This window comes from Ostrea edulis, chromosome 1 (genome assembly GCF_947568905.1).
Source record: "Ostrea edulis chromosome 1, xbOstEdul1.1, whole genome shotgun sequence".
Lineage (NCBI taxonomy): Eukaryota > Metazoa > Mollusca > Bivalvia > Ostreida > Ostreidae > Ostrea > Ostrea edulis.
The window spans coordinates 37,112,513-37,138,018 of NC_079164.1; the positions used below are offsets into that span (position 1 = coordinate 37,112,513).

The 25,506-nt window shown below is 34.1% G+C and overlaps 1 protein-coding gene across 1 annotated transcript in view; it reads right to left on the minus strand.

Moving 5' to 3' along the window:
• Positions 1-1,279: 1,279 nt before the first annotated feature.
• The window catches only part of LOC125657225 (meckelin-like), a 35,380-nt gene continuing 11,153 nt past the window's right edge, over positions 1,280-25,506 (minus strand). The window contains exons 4-21 of the mRNA XM_048887908.2: positions 25,253-25,358; positions 23,163-23,232; positions 20,396-20,455; positions 19,360-19,422; positions 18,834-18,970; positions 17,590-17,851; positions 16,759-16,822; positions 15,227-15,319; positions 13,333-13,422; positions 12,616-12,779; positions 11,987-12,241; positions 11,190-11,634; positions 9,584-9,792; positions 8,624-8,743; positions 8,422-8,529; positions 7,774-7,876; positions 4,509-4,651; positions 1,280-2,045 (exon numbers count right to left, since the gene is read on the minus strand). Of these exons, the coding sequence (XP_048743865.2) occupies positions 1,965-2,045; positions 4,509-4,651; positions 7,774-7,876; positions 8,422-8,529; positions 8,624-8,743; positions 9,584-9,792; positions 11,190-11,634; positions 11,987-12,241; positions 12,616-12,779; positions 13,333-13,422; positions 15,227-15,319; positions 16,759-16,822; positions 17,590-17,851; positions 18,834-18,970; positions 19,360-19,422; positions 20,396-20,455; positions 23,163-23,232; positions 25,253-25,358 (2,573 nt within the window). The 3' untranslated portion in view covers positions 1,280-1,964. The remainder of the gene's footprint in view (positions 2,046-4,508; positions 4,652-7,773; positions 7,877-8,421; positions 8,530-8,623; positions 8,744-9,583; positions 9,793-11,189; positions 11,635-11,986; positions 12,242-12,615; positions 12,780-13,332; positions 13,423-15,226; positions 15,320-16,758; positions 16,823-17,589; positions 17,852-18,833; positions 18,971-19,359; positions 19,423-20,395; positions 20,456-23,162; positions 23,233-25,252; positions 25,359-25,506) is intronic.

The following is a 25,506-nucleotide window of genomic DNA, read 5'->3' on the forward strand; positions in this document are numbered from 1 at the left end:
TCAAAATTGTTCATATTTAACTAAAATGTCATATTTAACAAATGAAGATGAGAACTAGAATATTTTTTTCACCAATAAATTTCGCATTTCAGCTTATATGTACATTATTGGCGTCAAATTATTTCACCACAAGAGTAGTCATGATGCTATCTCTTACTACAGTGACGGATTTAGAGGGGCTGTTACGGAGATTGCAACCCCTTACCCCTTTGGCTGAAGATTTATAAAAAAAAAAAAAAAAAATGGCCCTTTTCTGTCATTTTGGGCTCTTCACACACACACACACACACACCCTTTTCTGGGCGGAAAAGGTACAAACCTTGGTTGCAACCCCCTCTGAAAATATTCTGGATCCGCCCCTGAACATTGTAAGAAACCAGTTTGACAGTGTTCTTGGACTGTCACTCTACTTTCTACCTTACGGACACATATCAAGTTAACGTACAGACATGTTTATTTGCATATTCATTGGGCAATTTGCTTATTCTATATCAGAGAAATCAGATCCCCTAGGTGCGCCATTCCTCCTTAACCTTGGCTATAACGTTTGAATGGTTAGTGACAGGACTTTCATATTTCAGTATTTCACATGTGTATTCGTTGTGACAAGACCTTTCTTTGGGTACTATAATTATTTTTCTGCCATACAGGGGCATTTACTAAACCTAAAGTTAAAGTTAGTAGTGTTTTTTTTAAAACTGAAATATGGCCAAATTGGTGTAAAACAATATATCATCGATCATTTACAGCATAATCGAGAAATTACTTAGTAAAGCTTTACAATTTTACTATAAAATCATACAGTGAACATAGACAAAAGCCCTGTAGGACATCAAACTCCTGATCCAGTATAACGCTTTAATCCAAAAACTAAAGAAATGAGGAATATATTACTGATGTTTATTTAATGTATTAACTACTTCCTTTTGTAATATTGTAAGGATGTTTTATTCATCCGTTTAAAATTATCTAGATTACCACAAAAATTTACACAGGGTGACCCACACAATTTCTATTCTGCAATCTGTAGGCTGCAACCAAATGTTACACAGGGTACGGTGACCCTGACAATTTCTATTCTGCAATCTGTAGGTCACCACCAAATGTTACACAGGGTACGGTGACCTTGACAATTTCTATTCGGCTGCCACCAAATGTTACACAAGATGACCCAGACAATTTCTATTCCGCAATCTGATTGATAAATATACTCCCATGTTAATTTTTTTAATTTTTTTAACATGTGTGGCTTTACATAACAAAAATAAGAATTCAAGTCCATATTTCACTATTTTCATTTGTACCTTTCATCATTTACAGCCTGCAATTCAATTGATTTAGCAATCAATTTATCACATCATTAATGTGTATATCTAATAATCATTTACAGCCTTGCAATTGATTTAGTAATCAATTTACCACATCATTAATTTGTATATCTAATAATCATCATTTACAGCCTTGCAATTGATTTAGTAATCAATTTACCACATCATTAACATGAACACCTAATAATCATCATTTGCATAATTATATATACACAGATCCAATCTCCAATGATTTTTTTTCTTTACTTTAAAACAATTTTATAAATAGCATATACATGTAAAAGAAATGTCAAAAATGTGCACATTATGTCACTAAACTAAAATAAATAATGTCATTGTAGTAACGTACAGAGAACTGATGATATTGGACGGTTAATCTGAGAATTCTAGCTTACTTTTACATGTTAAAAAGTTCATATAAAAATATACATAAAATACAGTATACAATGAAACATAACTCTTATGGCAAAATCTAACAAACTCCAAGTCAAATTGACATACTCAGTCACACAATCTTAATAAGCATCACAACTCCAGAATGTTGAAAGTCACTGATACAAAGTATTACATTAAGATCTGTTTGCTCACTAACATCACGACTCTAGAATGCTTGTTGATAGTCACTGGTACTTAGCACTATATTAAGAAGCGTTCGTCCACCAGGGTCTTCTTTGCTAGGTTTTTACGTCCTCCATGATCTCGCACCAAAGCAATAAGCTGTAACAAATAAAGTTTACATCACTTTATGATAAGCAACGGATACCAGCCATTCTTGACTCCCATAAAACTCAAAATTTTAAAGCTTTAAGGAAAGATAAAAAAAAAATTTATTATAAAAAAAAACCCATGTCCAATACAATTTCACATAAATTGTCTTTGGCATCAAAATTTACACTATTTTTCAATTTTACTCATTCAGTTGAAATGCATTTTTGTTGTAAACATTTTTCTTTCAGGAAACAAAGAGCACAGTTTTGGACAAACAAAATTTTACTATCATATGAAGGAGGATACAAATTCATGGTATAAATATAAAGTTTGTTCAAGCTTGCACCAGAAGTTTTCTAGAAGAAAAACTGTGTAAAAATTAGCAAATTATGTCAAAATATCAAAAATACATCACGTTTATGACATTAAAATTCCAGTGCACTGACATTTTGATCAGATTGAAAGTAACAACAGAGTTGCACTTGGATTCTCACATAGAATACACTTAATTTTGTAATTTGATTTAATAAATAAGTACAATTTTTGATTTTGGTGGATGGATAAAGCCCTTATCATATAGAGTCCTTTGAAACAAAACATTATACTTGAATATACCTGAAACATCATCAATCAAAAGGTCTGGTAAGTTTATCATATTTTGGTTTTCTATCATCTACTTGTAAATGAAAACTTCATCTTTCTTACAAGGCCAATTTTTAAAAATTGGTTAATGGATTTCAAAATTTCAAGTCCGTTTGGAGAATATAAATGATTTTTTTTAAAATCGTAAGTTATAAAAATGAACTTATGAGGTCAGCGTTTTATTATCAACTTTATTTTCTTCACAGTCAACTTCAGACAGCGGTATTATAGGGTCATTGATCTTATATTGGTGAATATTGGCACAAGTTGCTGTAAAAATGCATGAGCTTGCGAGTGCATTTTGACAGCCAACAAGAGCCAATATTCACCAATATAAGTTCAATAACCCTTTTATTATATAGCTAAAGTATTTAGTTGTTAAATTATATCCCTTTTCACTCAAAATACTCCAAAATAGACGAGAATTCAGCAATATTGGCATCTAAGGTGAAAGTGTGCAATGTCAGCATGCATTTCTTAACTGTTCAATATTCAGCATGCATTGGCTTGTTTACGCCATTACAGCAAGGTCGATATTGAACACTCATACTCGGACAGTTTCAGGCACACACAATTTACGCGATGCAAAGTTAGCGTTCAATAATATTCTCTAGATTTTATGCAGATTTTATATTAGACTACATGTATTTACATGTATTAGCTATATAAGAAGTAGCGATTATTGTGCACCTTGGCAACAATGCTGTTTTCTTCAAAAATGTCATTTGTTTATTAATAGATCAACTTTTTATCGCTATTAGTTATCCATTGTTTACCGTTTAGTTATGTAAATATCTAAATAAAAAGAACCACTTGTTTTTCCATTCAAAGATGGCATCCATGACGTATATAGGGACACACTAATCACATGAACTACAAAAATCCTGATTGATTTTACCAAGCATAAATTTTGTCTAAATTTACTTTTACAGTCTTATTTATGAAGTCAATGAAAGTTACAAATAAAATTCATGAACCCTGTCAATTTACCAAGCATAAATTTACTTTTAAAGTCTTATTTATGAAGTCAATGAAAGTTACAAATAAAATTCATGAACCCTGTCAACTGTCATTAAAAAAATATGAATTTTATATTGATCATGATCAGATCATTTCATTGTTGGTAGTCAACAAATTTTCATACAGTGAATGAACAAATTCATGAATTTATGATAAAAATGTTTTCAAGCTCCTTCAATATATGAAGAATTATATATAATTATGAAGAATATGTCTTTAAAATTCATAAATAAAATTTTTAAAGTCTCTCCATGGCAAAATGTATGCTTGGTAAGGTAAGGTAGAGTTATACTTGTTTAGGTGATTAGTGCATCCCAATGTATGCCATGGATGCCACCTTTTAAATGGGAAAAAAAAACATGTCAAGTGTTTGTTTTTATTTTTGGGATTTACATATCAAAATGGTATGCAATGCATAACTATAAATGCTGATCAGAAGTTAGTTTCATAAACAGGTAACTTATTGGAAGCAAACAGCATTGTTGTCAAGGTGCAGAATAATTGTTAGCATCAGCTGAAGTTGACTGATATTCCACATATGAATTATGATGATTCGGCGTAGGCATCTGTCCAAATATCCAGCCAAGCCGAATCTATTTTTTTTTTCTTCTTCTTTTTTTTTTTTTTGTAAAATGGAAATATACTATCAACAGGAATGTAAAAAGGAGTGCAAAACCATTTAATTTTTTTCCCCAACACCTCAAATAAAAAAAAAAGTGTGGTGGATCCGTAAACCAACTCAATAAAAACAAAAAGCCCAATTTATCATTTCAGAAAATTCTGCATATGACAAGGAGGACCTGTACTTACCTCTACTATAACATAGGTGAGAATTCCTGACAGGACAAAGTTTGTGGCTATGAGATCGATAATACAGAACAGTAAAGTATCAAAGAGAAGCAAGGTGATCTCATTCCCATAAAACAAACACTGATCAAAAGAATGGCCATCATCTACAGAGAAAAGAAAGAGTATATCAAATATCACTGACAACAAAACAATCTATATGAAAAAATAAGCCTGGACACCAGAACACAATCTACGAATCCCTATCATTAAGACATTTGTAATTCACATTACCAATTTAGGCTCAAATTCTACAACTTTTAAAGGGACTGGTTCACATTTTTCAAATGAAATATTTTTCATTTGTGTTGTTAAAAATAAAAAATATAGCTCATTCAATGTTGACAACCAAGATTTGGACCGTCTGAATGTAAGGATAAGGGCAATATTTTAGCTTTGATTCTGTGTTATGTAAACAAAGACTCAAGTCTTTTATGTAAACAAACAAACCAGTGAAACATTAATTTTGTAATTCAAAGCATCTTCATTTTGTACAATTACAAATTTTAACTTTTAAATGACACATTTTACCTAAAGCATACTTAAGATCTGATATATACATGTATAATAAACTTGGATCAATATCCATTTATTTTCAAAACTCGTAAACAATAACACACCTCAATCTTTGTTTTCAAAACAAATAATAAACTCTCTATAATGTGCTTCCGTTATGATGAATAACCTTAATTTTTTGTGAAACCTTCTAAAACACATTAGACTGTAAATTTTGATTATTCAAATTGAAAAACAAACTTTGGAGGAAAATCGTGAATCAGTCCCTTTAAGCTCATGTATTGCTTATCATCTGCCTTCTTCTAAGGTCCTGACATTTTCTTTAATGAAGTTTTTTAAAATAAAAAACCAATTCATTTTTTATGTTAATAATACAACTCCTTTAACAAAGTTGACAACCAAAATTTAGACCTCCTTAATACAAGGATAAGAGCAATATTTCAGTCTTAAAGGACACATCGCATGTTTTTAAACTTTTTAATTTTTTCAGCAAAATTAATTCATTTCATGCCTAAAACTTCTTTACATGTGTTTTAAATGAAACAGTTTGCGTAGTTTTCGAGTTTGAAAGCGATGAAATTCAAATCTTGCTTTATGCATATTTTCTTCGCTATTTTACGCGCCATTATCTGTGACGTCATATGCGACCTCGAGCGAGAAGATTTGAAAACAGTTGTTAACCATTTCATAAACAGATTAGATTTAATTGACAAACAAACAATTATCACATTAACGGCTTGTAAATAACACTGCATTAGGGTGTTTTGTGCCGTTTAAGGGTGTACTTGCTATCTATAGAGAGGATTTGGACTGTGGTTTTTTTTTTCAATTTTCGAAGGAAGGTATGAGGGACAAGCCGTGGATATTTTTTGTCGGCACAACGACTTTGCCTTAAACACCCCCAGTAGAATTTGTCACTGTACTTTTTGAAACAAGCACTTGGACAAAGACGTAGATGAACTGCGAGAAAATGGTTCTATCGAAGCTACGCACTATTACATATAGGCCTACGGCATATGCTTTCCGTTCTGCTCTCAAATTCAATACACACTCGCACCAACTGACCTTCACCTTGTAACAACATACATGTATAGTCAGAACTTTGCTAGCAGTGTCTACCAACTGGTGATTTTAAAAAAGAAATTTAAAGATAAAAGATAATTGAACTTTCAATTATAAATAATAAAATATGTTATTTCCCAACTTTGAATTGAATTATAATGCTTTCATTTTTTTTTTTAAGGAACGCGTACGTGTTTACAACAACAGCACGCCGCGCTCCATGCACTTCCTAAGTAACAACGTGAAGAAACAAAAAATAATGATTAATAAAATTGCTTGAATAAAATAATTTAAAAGTATTGTGATTTTCACAATAAGTTTCATCATTTTTATTATTATTTTTTTCTTTCGAAATGCACCCCTGACAGTAGGCCTAGTTGTCAATGATACATAATCGTATCATAATTTAGGCCTATCTAACTTCTCCAAAAATAAATTTAATAATAATTGCACTGTTTATTTTAGAAAAGCAACGCTAATTACAGTTGTTTAAGAAATGGCATTACCAAATAGTGTTTATACAGTGATCCCATGTACATGTATACATTATTTACTTGCAAATTTATGCAGATATACTCGCTTTCCTCGCTACATTTGGGTCGCTATTGGTATGCACTGGTGGCTAAAAGATATAAGACTCGGGAAATTTGTCAACATCGAAATAAATGTTATCCATGGTAGATAAATTAGGCCCCTAAAACCCGAGTTTTTGAAATATCTAACACTACTTTTACAACAAGTTGATCGACGAAGGTCGCATATGACGTCACTGTACCACGTGACTACCTATCTAATTAACTAGGCTTTTTGAAATCGGGACTTAGATTTAAGTCCGTATTGTGGCTAATTATCGCAATACTTCAGCGAACGAACTATTACAATTAATTTCTATAAGCATAAGGAAGACGAAATGCATATAATTCTGTATACTTTGAAAACACGAGATGTGTCCTTTAACTCTGTGTTATGTATACAATACTTGAGTTTTGTTTATGTTTACAAACACACTAGTGAAATACTGATCGTGTTATTTAAGGCATCCTAATTTTGCACAGACACAAATCTTAACTTTTGAATGACACATTTTAAGGCAACCCCAAAATACTTGAAATGTGATATACTCGTACATCATAAACTTAAATCGATAACCATACATTTTCAAAACAAATAATAACATACCTCAATCTTTGTTTACACAACAAATAATGAGCTGTCATAATGTATAACCTTAATTTTTGTGTGAAACCTTTTAAACAAAGTAGACAGCAGATTTTGATCATTTATAGCAAAAAACAAAACATTGGGGGAAATTGTGAATCAATCACTTTTAAAAATACTCAAAACTTCACAAAATCTGTTTTCTCTTTGTGTCACATAAAATGAGTATTTTATTTAATCATTACTCAAATTACATCATAATCATTTGTCAATTTACATGGAATGTGTTTAAAACACTTTGGACTATAAGTTATGAAAAAATTTCTACTCATTTCTCACATTTTACTGAGACAGTTTACACTTTTAAAAAAGGACTTGGTGGTTTATAATGCATAAACTTACTTTGCATCATGTAAAATGAGTAGAAATTATTTTCATTCCATTAAAGGTATGCATGCAAATGTTATCAAAATCTGATAGGAAGAGGTAATACCATTGTAAAAATATCCCTTCTCTGAGGCATCTAAAAACTCTGTGTCCATAATGCTCTCCAACAGTGTCTTGTCCCGGACTTGGTAGTCCAACTTTTTCAAAGACTACAAGAAAAGCTAACTTGTATACAGCAAATATTTACCTAGCACGTGAATGGTGACAAATATTCATCTATCACTTCAATGGTTAAAAATATTTATCAATCATTTGAATGGTTACAAATATCTATCTATCATGTGAATGGTTACAAATATTTATCAATCACGTGAAGGGTTACGAATATTTATCTAGCACATGAATGGTGACAAATATTCATCAATCACATGAATGGTTACATTTATTCATCAATCACATGAATGGTTACAAATATTTATCTATCATGTGAAGGGTTACAATCAAAGCAAAGGATTAACTGTGTAATCATTGAAGTTTTGTGAGGGCTCAAATTCCGTGGGTACACCTACATGTTTGACAAAATGAAAAAAAAAATAAAAAATGATGTTTTAATGGACAGAAACGACATCCACAAAATCACACCCCAACGTAACTGTAAAATCTTGGCAATCCATGAAAATTGCCCCCCCCCCCCCCCTCCACGAATTTAACAGTATGAAGCTTTCCTGTTCCTGATCATTATCACATTACTTACATGGTCGATGAAGGTAGACAAGAACTTATTGATGACATTGTAGGCCTCCACTTGCTTTTCCTTGATTCCGCCCTTTTCCTTCATTGCCTGCGGACCTCCAGCAGCACCCTGTTCATACATCACCAACAATCATCAACAAGTTCACATACCTCAATTTATCTGAGATATTAAGATAGAAAAGTGCTTCTACAGAAATGCCCACCTCCAGCGCAACAGCTAGCAGAACCTCCTCATACTTCAGACGGAGTTTGCGAGGGAGCGTCATCACAAACGTCTGCTGCTCAGTATTTGGTAGAAGTCCTCTCTGACCGACTAAGTCTTTCTGAGAGAATAAACAAAAAGATTTGACCTCATTTGAGACTAAGTCTTTCTCAGAGAATTAACAAACTTTTGACCTCATTTGAGACGAAGTCTTTCTGAGAGAATAAACAAATAGTTTTGACATTTGAGACTAAGTCTTTCTGAGAGAATAAACAAAATTTTTGACATTTGAGACTAAGACTTTCCGAGAGAATAAACAAAATTTTTGATCTCATTTGTGAGAAAAAATGAAGAGTGCTTTAAATTAAATAAATAGTCTGAGAGAAAGAAAAATATTACTCCACAGAGGACATAACAAACTTAAAGTCAAGGTCAAGAGAATATCATTTGTGCCAAACTACACGATTATGATAAGATTACGAAATGCCAGCATTGTATCAGGATTTTATATGTACAGTAAAACATGGTTAAGTGAACACACTTATAATGAATTCACGCTTACAGTGAAGTGATTTTCATTCCCTGTAGTTATAAAATATATTATGAACTCATTGGACATAACAAATTACCTTTTATAACAAATCAAAATTGTTTGTCCCTAGCACTTCGCTATAAGCGTGTTTTACTGGTTCTCTGTTTTAATTTTCTGTAGTGTTTTATAATTGTTGGTCCCCAGCACTTCGCTATAAGCATGTTTTACTGGTTCTCTGTTTTAATTTTCTGTAGTGTTTTATAATTGTTGGTCCCCAGCACTTCGCTATAAGCATGTTTTACTGGTTCTCTGTTTTAATTTTCTGTAGTGTTTTATAATTGTTGGTCCCCAGCACTTCGCTATAAGCGTGTTTTACTGGTTCTCTGTTTTAATTTTCTGTAGTGTTTTATATGTGTTTTATTGACACACCTCTTCTCTCTTCATCATCTCGAACATCTCATTCATGTTTGTGTCTGCCTTGCCGTACACTGAGCGTCCATGAATGTAGTAGCCATACTGGGCATGGTGCATGATAAACACACTAATGTTAGCCATGGAGCACAGGTCCACAAAATCTCGAACTTTGTCCTCGAAGAACCGCTCATAGATGAGTGTAAAAAATAACCATTGAACAAATGCTGAAATTGAAAAATGTATACTTCTTGGTGAATATTATATTCTGGATTATTTTCCTCTGTGTACGATAAAGTTATACAGTGAAACTCCTTCATAACAGTGTCCCTCAAAAACGGAAACCCTCAAATTTGACCGCTTTTGAAAGTCCTGAAGAAAGTGGCCTGCCGCCTCACCAGACTTAAATCTGATAGAAAACATGGTGAGTCACAAAAGATTGTGTGGAGAAATACCAGCTAGGCATCATTACGGACTGGAAAGCTGTAGTCATGAATGTCTGGATGGGTCTACATCAAAGTTACAAAGATAAACTTGTAGACGGTGTGCATCGGTATTAAAATAGCTCAATGTAGTTTGTACAGAGAGACACAGGGTCTGACTGACTATCAACTTCAAATGTATTAAACTAAACACTCTTTAAACATATTACCCATGTCTTTTTGTTGTAATTTACAATAAAAAATCGATTCAAGAACAGAAATGGCTGGTTTGCTTTAAAATACCGGTATGTTATAAAGGAGTTGGTTACACAAAGTAGGTACTATGCTTAAAAAATGACAAAGTTCAACTACATGTAAATTTTTTGGAGAATGTCCAATCACTTTTAAAAAGACACATGCACATCTTCAATGCTTCCATAACAGCTGTACAAAATCTGAAGGATGTAAAATAAATGCTGCAAGAGGAGTTGATTACAAAATAGGTACCGTCTATTCAATACATGCTTAAAAAATGACAAAGTTCAACGACAACTACATGTAAATTTTTTGAAAAATGCCTGATCACTTTCAAAAAGACACATGCACATCTTCAATGTGTCCATAACAACTGTACAAAGTTTGAGGAATGTCAAGTTAGAGGTGTGAGAGGAGTTGATTACATAAAGTAGGTACCCTATTACAGAGATGCCCGCCCGCCAATCACCATCCTAAAAGCCAGATGCACGTTGTGCAACCTGGCCAATATAAGAACTGCCCATTTAAAATGAAATAAGATTTTATTGTTTGTGTGTGTATAGATGTATAGGAAATCCAATAATCATCAGTAGACGATCAATATCAATGAGAATGAACTCTATCAGCTAGAGAGAAGGGACATAACTCCTCAGTATTGACTAGTTGTGGATGTTCAGTAAACCGGCCGCCCCTCTAAACTGGCCATTTTCTTCAATTCCAAAGCAGGCCAGTATTAAGGAGTTTCACTGTTCATGTATTACAGCTTATTCTTGTAATTTAACAATACAAAGCTAAATTAGGATTGTGACAGTAATTTCAGGTCTGAAGCATACAGGTATAACCATCATAGTATATTGCAAAGGATAGGGTGTCAATCAAAACACTTTGCCCTATACTGGGGAGGACTGTTTTTGGGGGGTAAAGTATGTTTAAATCACCATACTTACCCACAAGGAGATACACAAGGGCACCCACTGCGTATCTAAACATGGGGTCATAGGGAGCTCGGTAGTCTGACGAACTCTTCACCACCTGTCCATTAGGGTCTTTAGTCGCCACATTCTCAAATCCAACGTAACTCAAGAAGAACACCACAGCAAAGATCTGGAAGATGTGGTTTATCTTCCGGCATGTCTGAATCTCATTCCATTCATTTGCTGCAAAGTATGTCCTCCAAATCGACACAGGGTTTTCCTTCTTGGTGCCGTCCGATTTCATCCCTACGGCTCCCTTTGGTTTCTCCCAGTCAATGAAGAAAATGTCCACGGTGCACTGGGATGCCACCATGTGAGCTACCTGTAGAAATTTCAAGGCGAACGCAGATCCAAAGAGACCCAGCCACTCCTCATAGTAAGTGCCTTCCAACAAGAAAAGATACACAACATTCTGTCTCTGAAAAAGAAAAAATGTTTGGTTAACCCTGATGCTGAATACAGGTCAGAGTGCACTCCAAGTAAATTCCCTTAATCTTCTTCAAATCAACATTCAGTGTTATAATGTAAACTTATGTTAAAAGGTTTTTTGTCTTATTCAATAAGAATATGCCATCGTATTTGTTAAAGGGTGTTGAGAAAATTTACATCTACATCTACAAATTGTTTTTTAATTAAAAAATTCATACTTGAAAACAAATTACATGTTTATGTATATTTGAAATTCCCAACAAAATAAGTAACTTTAGGAACTGCTAAAGACATCCGCAATATAAAAAAAACCCAATAAACTATTGTACAATAAACTTTACCTTGTAAAATATGAGAAAGTAAAATGCTATTCCAAATGTGATGACAAAGAAGACGTTAGACAGCACTCCACTGACGAAAAATACAAAATTAACGATGGCAGCGAAATCAATGGCCAGTCTGCCAGCTCTCTTTGACCAAACCCACGTTTTATAGCCGGCATAAATCACCCCGAGTGTTGACAGAGTTCCCACAGCAATCTGGAAATCCTTCCTATATGCATCCAATGACATGCTGTATTTCACCTTGAAAGTGGGCTGCAAGTTGAGGAATCTTTATTATTTACCATAACTAATTATCCTACTGTAAATGTGAATATGTCCGTGTGTTGTTAAATACACATATTTTCCTTTGCAAACCATATGCATAGGGTTTAATTACGCGATGTTAGTATTATCTATTGATAAATTGAATAACTATAGGAATAGTATGCATTGGGGTAATACGAACGAAATCTTGTGTTCGTATTTAGTGTAAAAATTTCCATGTTTATAGTATAAACTTGTTCAATATACATGTCTTAATATTTAGTTAAAATTGAACACAATTGTGATCCTCAGTAACTTCATATCTAACAATTCTAAGCCAACAATAAAATATGAAAAAAAACAAGCTGTGTGTATTGACATACAGTGATGGTGGCCCCTGCCTGAGCACTGGCCAGCGACACCTGGTCGTAGGTAACAGACATCAGTGGAGGGTATATTCGGCCATTTCCTAGAGTACTGTAAAGTGTCACAGATATCTCGATGCTCTTTGCATATCTCACATATTGGGGCTGGGAGGATGCACTCCCTACAAAAGCAAAGTAAAATCACTGACAATAAAATCATACGGTATAGGACCAATCAATAGAAATTTTGTGATTAACATGACTTGAGTGTGTAGGTTTACCGAAAATGAGCAATTAATAACAAACAAGATGTGTACTATGTGAAACACTAATGCCCCTGTCTTTTAGAAAATAAATTTCATTTTTTAAAATACATGAGGGCATGAACTGTAACACTTTACACCAGCATACTTCATGAAGGCCATTAGAAATACAAATCTACTTTTCATATTCTGTCGGATTCCCAGCCATAAAAACAGATGTACTATATATATCAAAATTCATACACACATTGTTCACATCTGCATCACATTTATGAGGAAATGGCTATCATTACATTTGGTAAATATAATGAAGGCAAAAACATTGGAAATGTAAATATTTCAGAACATGTAACATACATATATTGTAGTAGGTAACAGACTGTTTGGTCCATGAAGGTTACGCCTTCCTAATTCAATCAGGTGAGCTAAAACTGAAAAGATCCTTGTGATGTTTAGCTCACTTAATAATTACCTGTACTTCCGGTTGTGACTCTCCCTGTGGTTACCACATTATCCACAAGGAAAAATCGTCGCGTCAATATCCAGTCACGTGAACTTGAACCTATGACGAAAATAGTAATTAAACAGATCAAAAATTCTAACTTCCTATCATTCAATTTCAGTTTTTATCATGTGTTCATCAACACATCAAAATTCCAACTGAAAATACATTCAATTTCAGTTTTTATCATGCCTTCATCAACACATCAAAATTCCAACTTCCAAAATATCAATTTCAGTTTTTATCATGCATTCATCAACACACATGGTTAATAGGTACAATGCAATAACACAAGATCCACAGGTCAAATTAAACACTTTTTTAAAAATGTGAACCACTCAATACATTAAAGCCTAAAATGAGCCCAAAAACAGCACATTAAAAAACAGCAACATACTAGGTATTCATGCACGCGTGTTTAAGGACATATGCGACGTGTCTGCCATTTCCTCTAAAATTATTTTTTATTTCCTCAATATAAAGAGTTCTTGTATAATTTCCGAAATAGGTTGAAATTTCATATTATAGTAATGTTATCATACTTTGTATATATTGGCCTGGATAGCTCAGTGGTTAGATCACCTAACTAGTAATGCAAGGGTCCCGAGCCTGATACCAGACATGATTTTGTGGTATAAACAAAAAGTAGGAAATGGGTTGCAAAGCAACCCACCCGCCGAGCTCTGCTCGGCGGCCTTACGGCTGGGTTTTTTTTTTGAAAGTCAGATTACCACAAAGGAAAAGTCGGATTTCCGATTTAAATCGGAAAAAAATCATGTCTGTGATACCCAATTTTCCCAAAGATTTTCCTCTCCTTCTTTCCTACATTTATACAACTTACTGTGATACACAAGAGCTGACTTTATATTTTTACTTGCAACAACCAGGAACTATCAAAATAAGCTAACTCTAAAACTGGCCAGGTAATATAGTCCAAGATTTTTTGTAGAAATGAGATAGAATGCAAGTGAATTGTACGTGAAATGTCACGAAAAATTATATATCAACATTGAGAAATGTCGCGTATGTCTTTAAGTAATTCTGACTGAATTGTTTAAAACAAATACTTAAATTATCTCTGGTATGAATTTCATTTCAATTCTATCTTTCATAAGAAAGCTATTGGTTTTAAAGGGACTGGTTCATATTTTTTTTTTTTTTAATATTTTTTCATTTTTGCTGTTCAACATTAAAAATATTACTAATTTAATGTTGACAGCCAAAATTTTTACCTGATGAGTGCAAGAAAAAAGCAATATTTTAACCTTAACTCTGTTATGTAAACAAAGAGTCTTTTCATGTTTATAAACCAGTGAAATGTTAACTTTGTAATTTAAAGCATCTAAATTTTGCACAGTCACAAATCTAACTTTTAGATGACACATTTTACCTAAAGAATACTTGAGACATGTTAAATATTATAACTTATAACTTTAATAGATCGATCATATTCATTTCTTTTGAAAATTTAGTAAACAATAAATTTGCTTACAAAACAAATAATAAACTTTCAAAATGAACTTCTGTGATAATGTTAAAACTGAACTTTTTTGTGAAACCTTTTAAACACATTAGACAATAGATTTTGACCATTAAAAGTGAAAATAGAAATTTGGGGGGAAATTGTGAATCAGTCCCTTTAAAGTACATGCGCACTAAGACAAAATGACATACATTCCACACATTGACAAATGGTGCATGTATACTAGTCATCCTGTAGTAGTTTATGAGAACACTTGTCGACAAAAAAGTCTTCAGCAGAAAGAATAATAATAATAAGAAACCAAGAAAAACCAATATGTTCCAATACATAGTTTGGGGAACATAATTGCAATTAATGAATTCCCAAATATTGATTACAAACCTGTATTGACACGATCTCCTCCATATGCCAGATTGTTGAATTTTATTGGGGCGGAATACAGCTGTTGTTCTCCATTTCTTGTAAACTCAATATCTTGCATATCGTTAAGGATCAACTGTTTTAATTCATCAGGACTACATGTAGTCATTAACTTGATTTTAGGTTATTCGTTTACAGCTCTAGTAAAATCATGGTGCAAGCTACAATTCTTAAAAATAGAATGATTGAAAAGATACAGGCTTTGAAGTGACATTTTGTGAAAAATAACGGCCTTTTATAGGGAAAATTCTTCATAAATAGGAGCTATTTTTAGTATATTTTAGGATTTTTCCGACAAAAATAAGGGGTAAAATTTCCTAATCAACACAAAAATAAAATTAATCTATAATCATCAACAGGCATATACATAAACTACAGATTGTTTTTAAGAAAAATAAATGCCTCCCCAGCTCACCAGATTGGAATTGCTCCAAATGAAACCTTCCCTTAAAGTACTGTATGGTATGGAGGAGAAAGCATGAGCAGGAACATAGACATTATGAACTCAGGCCTGGAGGTTACAAAACTTAACGTACTCATACTCAAACATATTTGTTTTGAGTATAACTCTGAGCAAGCTCCCAACATACTCAAACAATCTTGAGTATGTACTCTATTTGAGTATGAGAATAATTTTAGAAAAGTTTTATAACCTTCACTTTTGAAGTATTGTACAAAATTTCAAGTCTATCAGATAAGCCCTAATATAGGAGGAGAAGTATTCACCAGCTATTTTACATCCTCCACCCCTCTTAGATTCACTATAACTTTTAGAAAAATAATTGGATCTTCCTGTCCTGACAATATGCACATCTACAAATGGCAATGAAGCATTGTACAAAGTTTCAAACCTATAAGATAAGCCATATAGGAGAAATGTTCAGAGGCTACTTTATATCCTCCACCCCTCTTAGATCCCCTATAACTTTTAGGTTTTAGGAAAATTTATCTGATGAGCCATATAGGAGGAGAAGCATTCACAAGATTTTGTGATAGACAGACGGGCGAACAGAAAGTACAAAAACAATATGCCCTGCCCCCCCCCCCCCCCCCCCCAAAAGAGGGGAGACATAAATACAAAAGCGAATTACCATCATAGATCATAGTAGTGGTCATCAACATGGGTACTAAGTATTTCAATGTAACCATAAGAAAGAAAGTGGTCAATTATATAGGTACACAAATCCATGCTGATTAACACTAAACGTCTTCAAAGAAATACATTGATTCAACACAATTACTATCTGAGAGTATACTACGGCTTGATTTGATTAAGTTTCAACTTTTCAGCAAGTATTGCTCATTGGAAAAATTAGGATTTTCATGAAAATATAAGGGTTTTATTAAGATTTTGGAGCTTAGATAAGGAAAATAAGGGCCTCTGACAAAAAATAAGGAAAATTAGGAAAATAAGGGCCCACATGGAAGCCTGAAAGATACACAGGTCATAGAACTACAAGCTACAATTCTAAATAGAATCCTTGAAAAGATACACAGATCATAGAATTCCAGCTGATATTTCTTGGTGTCCCAAAGTTCTATTGCTGGGACGGAGCACTGAAATAGAGAAGTCATCAATAACTTTCAAACTGAAGTTTTATAAAACATACAACAGACATGAAAGCTTTCTGAATATTCACAAAATACAATCATTGTGTAAACAGAATAGTGTAAAAATTAGAGGTGTAACGATACATCAATCGCATTGATCACAAGTGCTCATGATATGCATATCGTATCGTCAGGTATAAATTTCAATACGATACGAGTTGATTTTCATTGATTTTAATTGACTTACTTTAAAAATCTACGTACGACCTAACGAATGTTAACATTTAAAAATGGCGGAAAATGAGGTAGAATCAAATGTTGAGATGGCAAACTGTTGTTGAGATGTTTATTCTACAAATTCTAATACTGTGGAGGTAAAAAATACAACAATATTTAAAGATTATCAGTTTATTCAATTATTGACAACTGTATCGAGATACATGTTGTATTGCATGACCGTATCGTATCGGGAGGTGGCTGGCAATACTCAGGCCAAGTAAAAATCAACAAATGCTATGAAAATCAAATTTCATCTTCCTTCTTTTTACACTAATACAGTAATGTTAAGTGTAATAATATAGATAATGTGTTTAAAGAAGAATTTCTTGTCATTTAGAAATTATTCAGTCCTATGAATGATTATTACCTGTCCATTACATGTGTGTTTATTGAGCGTAAAATGTGAAAACAAAATGTGTGTAAAACTTATTAATTACCTGTTCATCACAAGAATGTCAAAAATGAAATACGAAAATAATATCTGTAAGACTTACACTTTGTTCGTAGTAAGTGCCAAATGTGTACGCTGCATTGAGTCGTGAGGTTGTGTCCGAGCACAGCTGTAGTCGTCCATCCGTTACATTGGAAATCCCCAGGTAAGTTCCATTTAAGGTGTATCTGGCCACTCGATATTCTAGGGAAGACACAGGACTGAACGTGTACTCAGTGGTCAGTTTATCATCATCCAGAATCCTGTCTCCCTCCTGAAACTTCAGCCCATTCTCAGTGTAATATATCCAAGGAAGAAAACTATTCCTGTAGTTAAAGATAACAAATATCCTTAGTTTTTGTCAATGCAAGCAACAGATCATCAGCAAAACACAAGTAGCTAGGTGTTCGTATACGAATTTTCCTTTTGTTTTAAGAAGTTGGAATCTACCATCAGTTCATGGTTTTGAGAGGTTGGCAATCACCAATTTATGGTTTTGAGAGGTTGGCAATCACCACCAATTTATGGTTTTGAGAGGTTAACACCTACTAATGAATTATACATTTCATGAGTTGTGCATACTAATGGTTTCTAGTTGATCCATACCAATATTTTCTCTTTGGTATATCCCATTGATTTTGGTTTTACATGGTGTCTGGTTGTTACATACTGAAACAGGAAGGGAGATTATTCAACAGATTGGACTGGGATTCGAACCCTGGTCTAGTCCATTGCATTTTCTCCCTTCCTGTTACATTTGGTGCCGTGGCCAGCCCCTGGGACTGACAGGTTAAAATGCCTCCCAGAGGATAACGATCCCAGGTTGATGTTTTCAAGGTGTGGAGACTTTTAAGGAGGGAGGAATGTAGCGATCAGACAGATTTGATCACAGGTAGCCAGATGGCTCAGTTAATAGAGCACCCGACTAGAGATTCAGGGACTCAGATTTGAAATCAAGGTCTGGTTAGATTCATTTTCTCCCTTCCTGTTACAAACTGATGGTTTCTGGTTGTAAGACATTGGTACTTCCCACATTTTGTTTTCAAAAGGTTATCAGGCCTCAAGACCATAAACTGAAAATAGACTTAAGTCAAAATTTTGATTGCTTATAACTTAAGATTTATCAAGCATTTACGTTTATAAAAGTGCTTGTTTACAGAAATGCAAACATATACAGAAAATTTTATTTGTTTATGAAAATTATTTCAAAAGTTAGTTGGATTCAAAATTTAGACTTAAATCTATTCTCAGTTTATGGTCTTGAGGGCAGGTATCAGTTATTTTTAGTTTCAATGGGTTGGTTCTTACCACTCCTGTCCAACAGTCCTGGAAATGAGTTTGTACAGGTTGCACGTCTTCGTTTCTCTGGGGTCACTGTCATACTCATACCACGACAAAACACACAGGTTACTCAAAATCTGACATGCTGTCATGTTTTGAAACTCCTAAAAATAGCAACAGCTGAAATACAGTTCTGCATTTTATCAATATTTGATATTAAAATAGAACACAATATTATATGTGCAGCGTTAACATATATTCTATATCATCAATGAGTAAAATCGGCCCCCATCCCTCCTCCACGACATGATAAAACTGACCATAAACTGAGAATAGACTTAAGTCAAAATTTTGATTGCTTATAACTTAAGATTTATCAAGCATTTATGTTTATAACAGTGCTTGTTTACAGAAAACTTAAATGCAACATACAGAAAATTTTATTTGTTAAACTTTTTGAAAATTATTTCAAAATCTAGTTGGATTCAAAATTTAGACTTAAATCTATTCTCAGTTTATGGTCTTGAGGCCAGATATCTCAAAATTAACTTACTTTACACATAACATATGCTGCCTCAACATGTTCTTCTACATAGGATGACTGTGCTGTTCCACTCTGCATCAAGTGAAATAAAACTAAAGCTTCAAAGCATATACACAATTTACTGACAATTCAAAACATGTAAAAGTGTGAAAACATAAATCAAATTTTCAGTTGACAAGCCAACTGTATGTACCGTCTTCTTCCCCTGTTATAAACCAACATTTTTACCTTGGTGATTTTGCTATTAATGATAAGGGGGTGGCATTATATCGTTGGGGGTGGTTGGGTGGGTAGAGGAGTTAAAGGAAATTGAAAATTTATCTATTCTAAGAATTAAACATGAGGTCAATAGGCCTTAACGGTCACCTGAGTATCATAGCCCATACAGGGAGTAACATATTTGCATTTAAGTCTCAATATGGAGTCCTTTGTGCACATATTTATGATCTTTCAAAATATGCACACAATTCCTATTCATTTACAGAAGAAGGAAAAATGGAAGTTTGAAATATATAAATCATTTTGACATCCCCCCCCCCACCTCCCCCCCCCACCCCCCTAAAAAAAACCTGACCAATGAATTTCACAATTTAAGATAAGGACATTATGGACATCAGAACCATGGGCAGCCAATGTCAGTGTTATGTGAAGTTCTATTTTTCATTTTCTGTCCAAGAAAGACAGTTACAGAACAATCTATGAAGTCTATATTATCTATTGCTATAAGAAATTTCATGGTTTGATAACAGTTAGCATGTCTGTGGACCCTGCAATTCATGATGCACAAAATATTGCTCTGTTGTAGTTCTGTTTCCTTTGTGTTAGAAGGATTTAAATTCGTCAATGTGTCAATACCATAAAAAACAAATAGTAAACTTCCACAAAAATGACTGATTTCATAGTAATCATTAGAAAGCTACACAACCAGTTCCCTATCAATAGTTTAAATCATTATGAAAATAGACTGCACATAGGAAAATTTATACTACACTAATAATATTTCAAGAAAAGAAAAGAAGTATGTACACTATATATGCATACTTACAACTAGAGGCACTGTGTTGATCTTTAAGTTGATGGGGGTAGGAAAACAAATACCACCTTTCTGTAACAAATTATACAAGAACCTTACTGTACACATGCAGTATATAATTACAGTGTATAATTACAGCATGCAATTACAGTGTGTGATCACAGTGTATAATTACAGCATGTAATTACAGCATATGATTACAGTGTATAATTACAGCATGTAATTACAGCATATGATTACAGTGTATAATTACAGCGTATAATAACAGCATGTAATTACAGCATATGATTACAGTGTATAATATAATAATAGTGCCTTATTAGAGTGCATAGGTACAAAAGATAATCTACATAGAATGTTATGTAATACAGAAGGCTAGCTAACAATTACTACAAAGAGAAAAGAACCCCTCCAGAGAAAGTGTTATTACTTCAGGAATATCAGGTCATCACACTTTCTTTACTGGCATTTCAACAGTTACTCCTTGAATAGCATTGAAAACTAGTGGTTTCCCCAGTGTGTTCACTATATAACTTTTCCAAACAATTGATTTCAACACAAACTATTCAGATTTTCTATTCATCTAGCACACATATTAATATCTGTCAAATCCTGAGTGTCGTGAAACACTGACTAATTGAGCATTTACCAGCTGATCATTGTAACATACATATGTAATCAACCTACCAGCTGATCAGTGTAACGAAAGTCCACAAAACAGCTGATTACTGGGACATACACAGAACATCTACCAGTCGTTCACTGGGACAGACACAGAACATCTACCAGTCGTTCACTGGGACAGAAACAGAACACCTACAAGTCGTTCACTGGGACAGACACAGAACATCTACCAGTCGTTCACTGGGACAGACACAGAACATCTACCAGTCTTTCACTGGGACTTATACAGAATATCTACCAGTCGTTCACTGGGACAGACACAGAACACCTACAAGTCGTTCACTGGGACAGACACAGAACACCTACAAGTCGTTCACTGGGACAGACACAGAACATCTACCAGTCGTTCACTGGGACTTATTCAGAATATCTACCAGTCGTTCACTGGGACAGACACAGAACACTTAAAAGTCGTTCACTGGGACAGACACAGAACACCTACAAGTCGTTCACTGGGACAGACACAGAACATCTACCAGTCGTTCACTGGGACAGACACAGAACACCTACCAGTCGTTCACTGGGACAGACACAGAACATCTACCAGTCGTTCACTGGGACAGACACAGAACATCTACCAGTCGTTCACTGGGACAGACACAGAACATCTACCAGTCGTTCATTGGGACTTATACAGAATACCTACCAGTCGTTCACTGGGACAGACACAGAACACCTACCAGTCGTTCACTGGGACAGACACAGAACACCTACCAGTCGTTCACTGGGACTTATACAGAATATCTACCAGTCGTTCACTGGGACAGACACAGAACACCTACCAGTCGTTCACTGGGACAGACATAGAACACCAACCAGTCGTTCACTGGGACAGACACAGAACACCTACCAGTCCAGTGCTCGAGCTGGGCTTTGCCATTTTCGCCAATGGCGAATTTTTTTCAAAAATGGCGAAAAAAATTTGAAAGTGGCGAAAATCCCTTTTTGCAATAAATTGTATTTTTAATCCTTTGTCATCGACACATTATCGCCTGTTTGTTTATGCAGTCAAAATCTGTTTATTCAGTCAACGCGTGCGACCGGAAATCTCGCGTCGCTCCAGTGCACACAGAGCTGGTCACAGCCTCAGGTAATTTCATGAATTTATGGCTGCGAAAAAGTCGGTGATTATGTAATAAAGTACATCGGACAGCTGTTTACTCTGCTGTGGTCAATTGTTTAACATTTTAAGTCTTATTCATTATCGTGTTATCATCTCCACATTAATGTCAATTCTTAACCAGAGAACCGACCGGTAATTAAATTGGCCGTATCATTGTGTATAATGTATATATGAATACATCAGTTGTTTGTTTTTGTGGCCAAACTCGTTGATTACAAGATTTTGATTTTGATGTGTTTGATTTCAGTTCGAATATTTCATAAACAATGCGGTCGGTCACCATTGATATGGACATAACAATTTTGATAATTAATTTTCTTTGAAGTTCGGTGCGCAACAGCATAAAAATGCTAATCTCATAAGTCTATGCACCCCATTCTATTTTGACACTAAACTTGTAGCTTCTGACCCTAGTCAGTCTAAAATTAAAAAAAATATCGATGTTTGGCTTTACAGTCAACCCCATCTGCTCAAACATCTGATTCTGTCCAAATTGCAAAATCTTCCATACCAAAACGGAAATTTAATAGGGAATGGTTGAGATACGACTCTAAATTGGGCTTGATGTTTTGTGACATCTGCATTTCGGCCAAAGTACACAATGTTTTCAATGAGGGGTGTAGCATCATGAAGTTTATATTTATATGATTTATTATCTGAATTTTGATTTCCATAATAGAATTTATCAAACATATCAACTTCTTATTATTTCAGAAAGAAATGTTTAGGTATGGTAGCTGGATAGGATTAAGTAATATAACTGATTCAAAATGCTAAAATAAGTGTAATGAATAAAATAATATATAATATGATGGAAATAATTGTAAAGCATGTGATTATTTGTGCCGCGCCACTCCCCGAAAAAGTGGCGAAAGGGAATTCTGGTCCAGTGGGAGCACTGTACCAGTCGTTCACTGGGACAGACACAGAATACCTACCAGTCGTTCACTGGGACAGACACAGAACACCTACCAGTTCACTGGGACAGACACATGATGTAAGGTTAGGGTTCAGCTTCAGTATCGTGCTGCATCTCACACACCTGGAACACAATATATACACTGTATAACACACTGACAAAATACACACCCCTTATAATATATACACTTTATAACATATTGTCAAAATAGACAAAATACACACACTGTATATCACATTGTCACAATACAAATGCTGTATAACATACTGTAGATTCCTTATTTTACGTACATTGTAAGTACTTAATAATATCATCAAACGACTTGAGAGATGTCAAATAGCGAGAACTTTGCAAGTGTTCTGTTGATCAAGAGCTTTTATCATATAAAATAAAATATCCTTTTAGCAATATCAAAACAAGATATGATTATAATCTACCGATTATGAAGTCTCCCAAATGAAGTACTGGCTGTATAAGAGTGGCTTTTTCTGAGTATTACTATTTTCCTCCTTTGACAAAACCCATGCCAATTATAACTTCATATAAAAGATCTAACTCACAAAGGTTTTGATTTGTGAAATTTTTCCAAAAAATACCCCTTTTTTCTTTCAATGAAATTGATGTCACTTGACCTTGATCCTAGCTTGTAGGTCCCAGCATCCTCTTATCATTTCTTATCATTTTTGATGATCCCATGTCTCTAGATCAGTCATGGTTCCTAAAGTTATACAAGTTTTTATAATCAAGGTCAATGGAGATACTACTTTGTAGGTCACTACACCCTTCATTTCTGAAGATACCATGTCTCTATCATTCCCAATTCTAAAGTTATACCAGGTCAAAGCCTCTGGAGTCACTTGACCTTGATACCAATTTGTAGATCCCATCATCCTTTTATTATTTCTGAAGATTCCATCTCTTTATCATGCCTTCTTCTTAAGTAATACCAAGTTTATGATCTAAGGTCAGAGGTCAAGGTCACTGGAGTCACTTGACCTTGATACCAATTGGTAGATTTCATCATCCTTTCATCATTTCTGAAGACCCCATGATTCTATCAGACAGGATCTTAAGTAATACCAGTAATTTGTAGATCTCATCATCCTTTCAGAAGACCCAGTGTTTCTATCAGACCTGGATCTTTAGTAATACCAGTTTTATGTTCTAAGGTCAAAGGTCAATGGAGTCACTTGACCTTGATACTAGTTTGAAGGTCCTGTCATCCTCTTGCCATTTCTGAAGATTCTGTAGTGCTATTAGTCCTGATTTAAAAGTTATACCAGTTCATGGTCAGGTCAAGGTCACTGGGGTCGCTTGACATTGATACTAATTAGTAAGCCCTGTCATTCTCTATTCATTTCTGAAGACCCCAGGACTGTATTTATCATATTTGTTTAGTCATATCTGTTGAAATTTGGAATAAATTTTTTCCCATAGAGCTCTATGTTAAACACCCCCCCCCCCCATTTGATCCCCCTAAAATGTACCCTAACCCCCTTCAATCTAAAAACAAAAACATTTCTGCACATCTAGATACATTGGCCTATCATATCCTTGAATATCTATTACTTTCATCCAATGGTTATGGAGAACGGTGTCGGACAGTTTTAGGCGCGAGAAAGAAGCGGAAGAAGAAGAAGCGAAAGAATAAGAACCGAGCAAAAACAATATTTAAACTTCGCTTAGGAGACTTCATAAAAGTGAGCACTTTTTTTTGTGAGCGATGTTTCTCGCGACATTATGCAATAAAAAAATTGTTCGTGTAGATTTAATAATCTACAGTAAATATTTTCCAATGACAATCCTCTCACCAATATTTATTTGCATATCTATCAACATCCATTACATACTGGAGTACTTGTATATGTGTTGCCGGTGTCATACTTTCAAAATATCTAAATATTATTTTATACACCAATATTCAAGGCATACATATGAAGAATATATTTTTCTATGCTTACAAAACCTGATGAAATACATTTCAGTTTGTAATGAATCACAATTTCCCCTTTCACTAGATCATATCAATTTGAACTGCTAAGAATTTCTTTTTTCATTTTAATAAGTGAAGTCTACCTTCTTAAATCTAAAACCTGTTATTGGTAATTTACTACATTAAGTAATTATATAACGAAGCAGGTACCTGTCGCCCTGCTCATTAAGGCTGGTAGCATCTGTACAGGCCTGGCAGTCCTGGGCACTCCCACCTCCTACAGCTGACACTAGTCTACCATTAACCTGCCTCTCCACTGCAAAAAAACCCAACAATTATCGTATTGAAATAATGAAAATTTTTATGACTTTATCAACTTCTTGGTTTTCTAAATATAATTGACCACTACATCATTTTGTGCTGGGATGAAATTGAAGGAATTCATTTCCTGTGATGTTTAATTA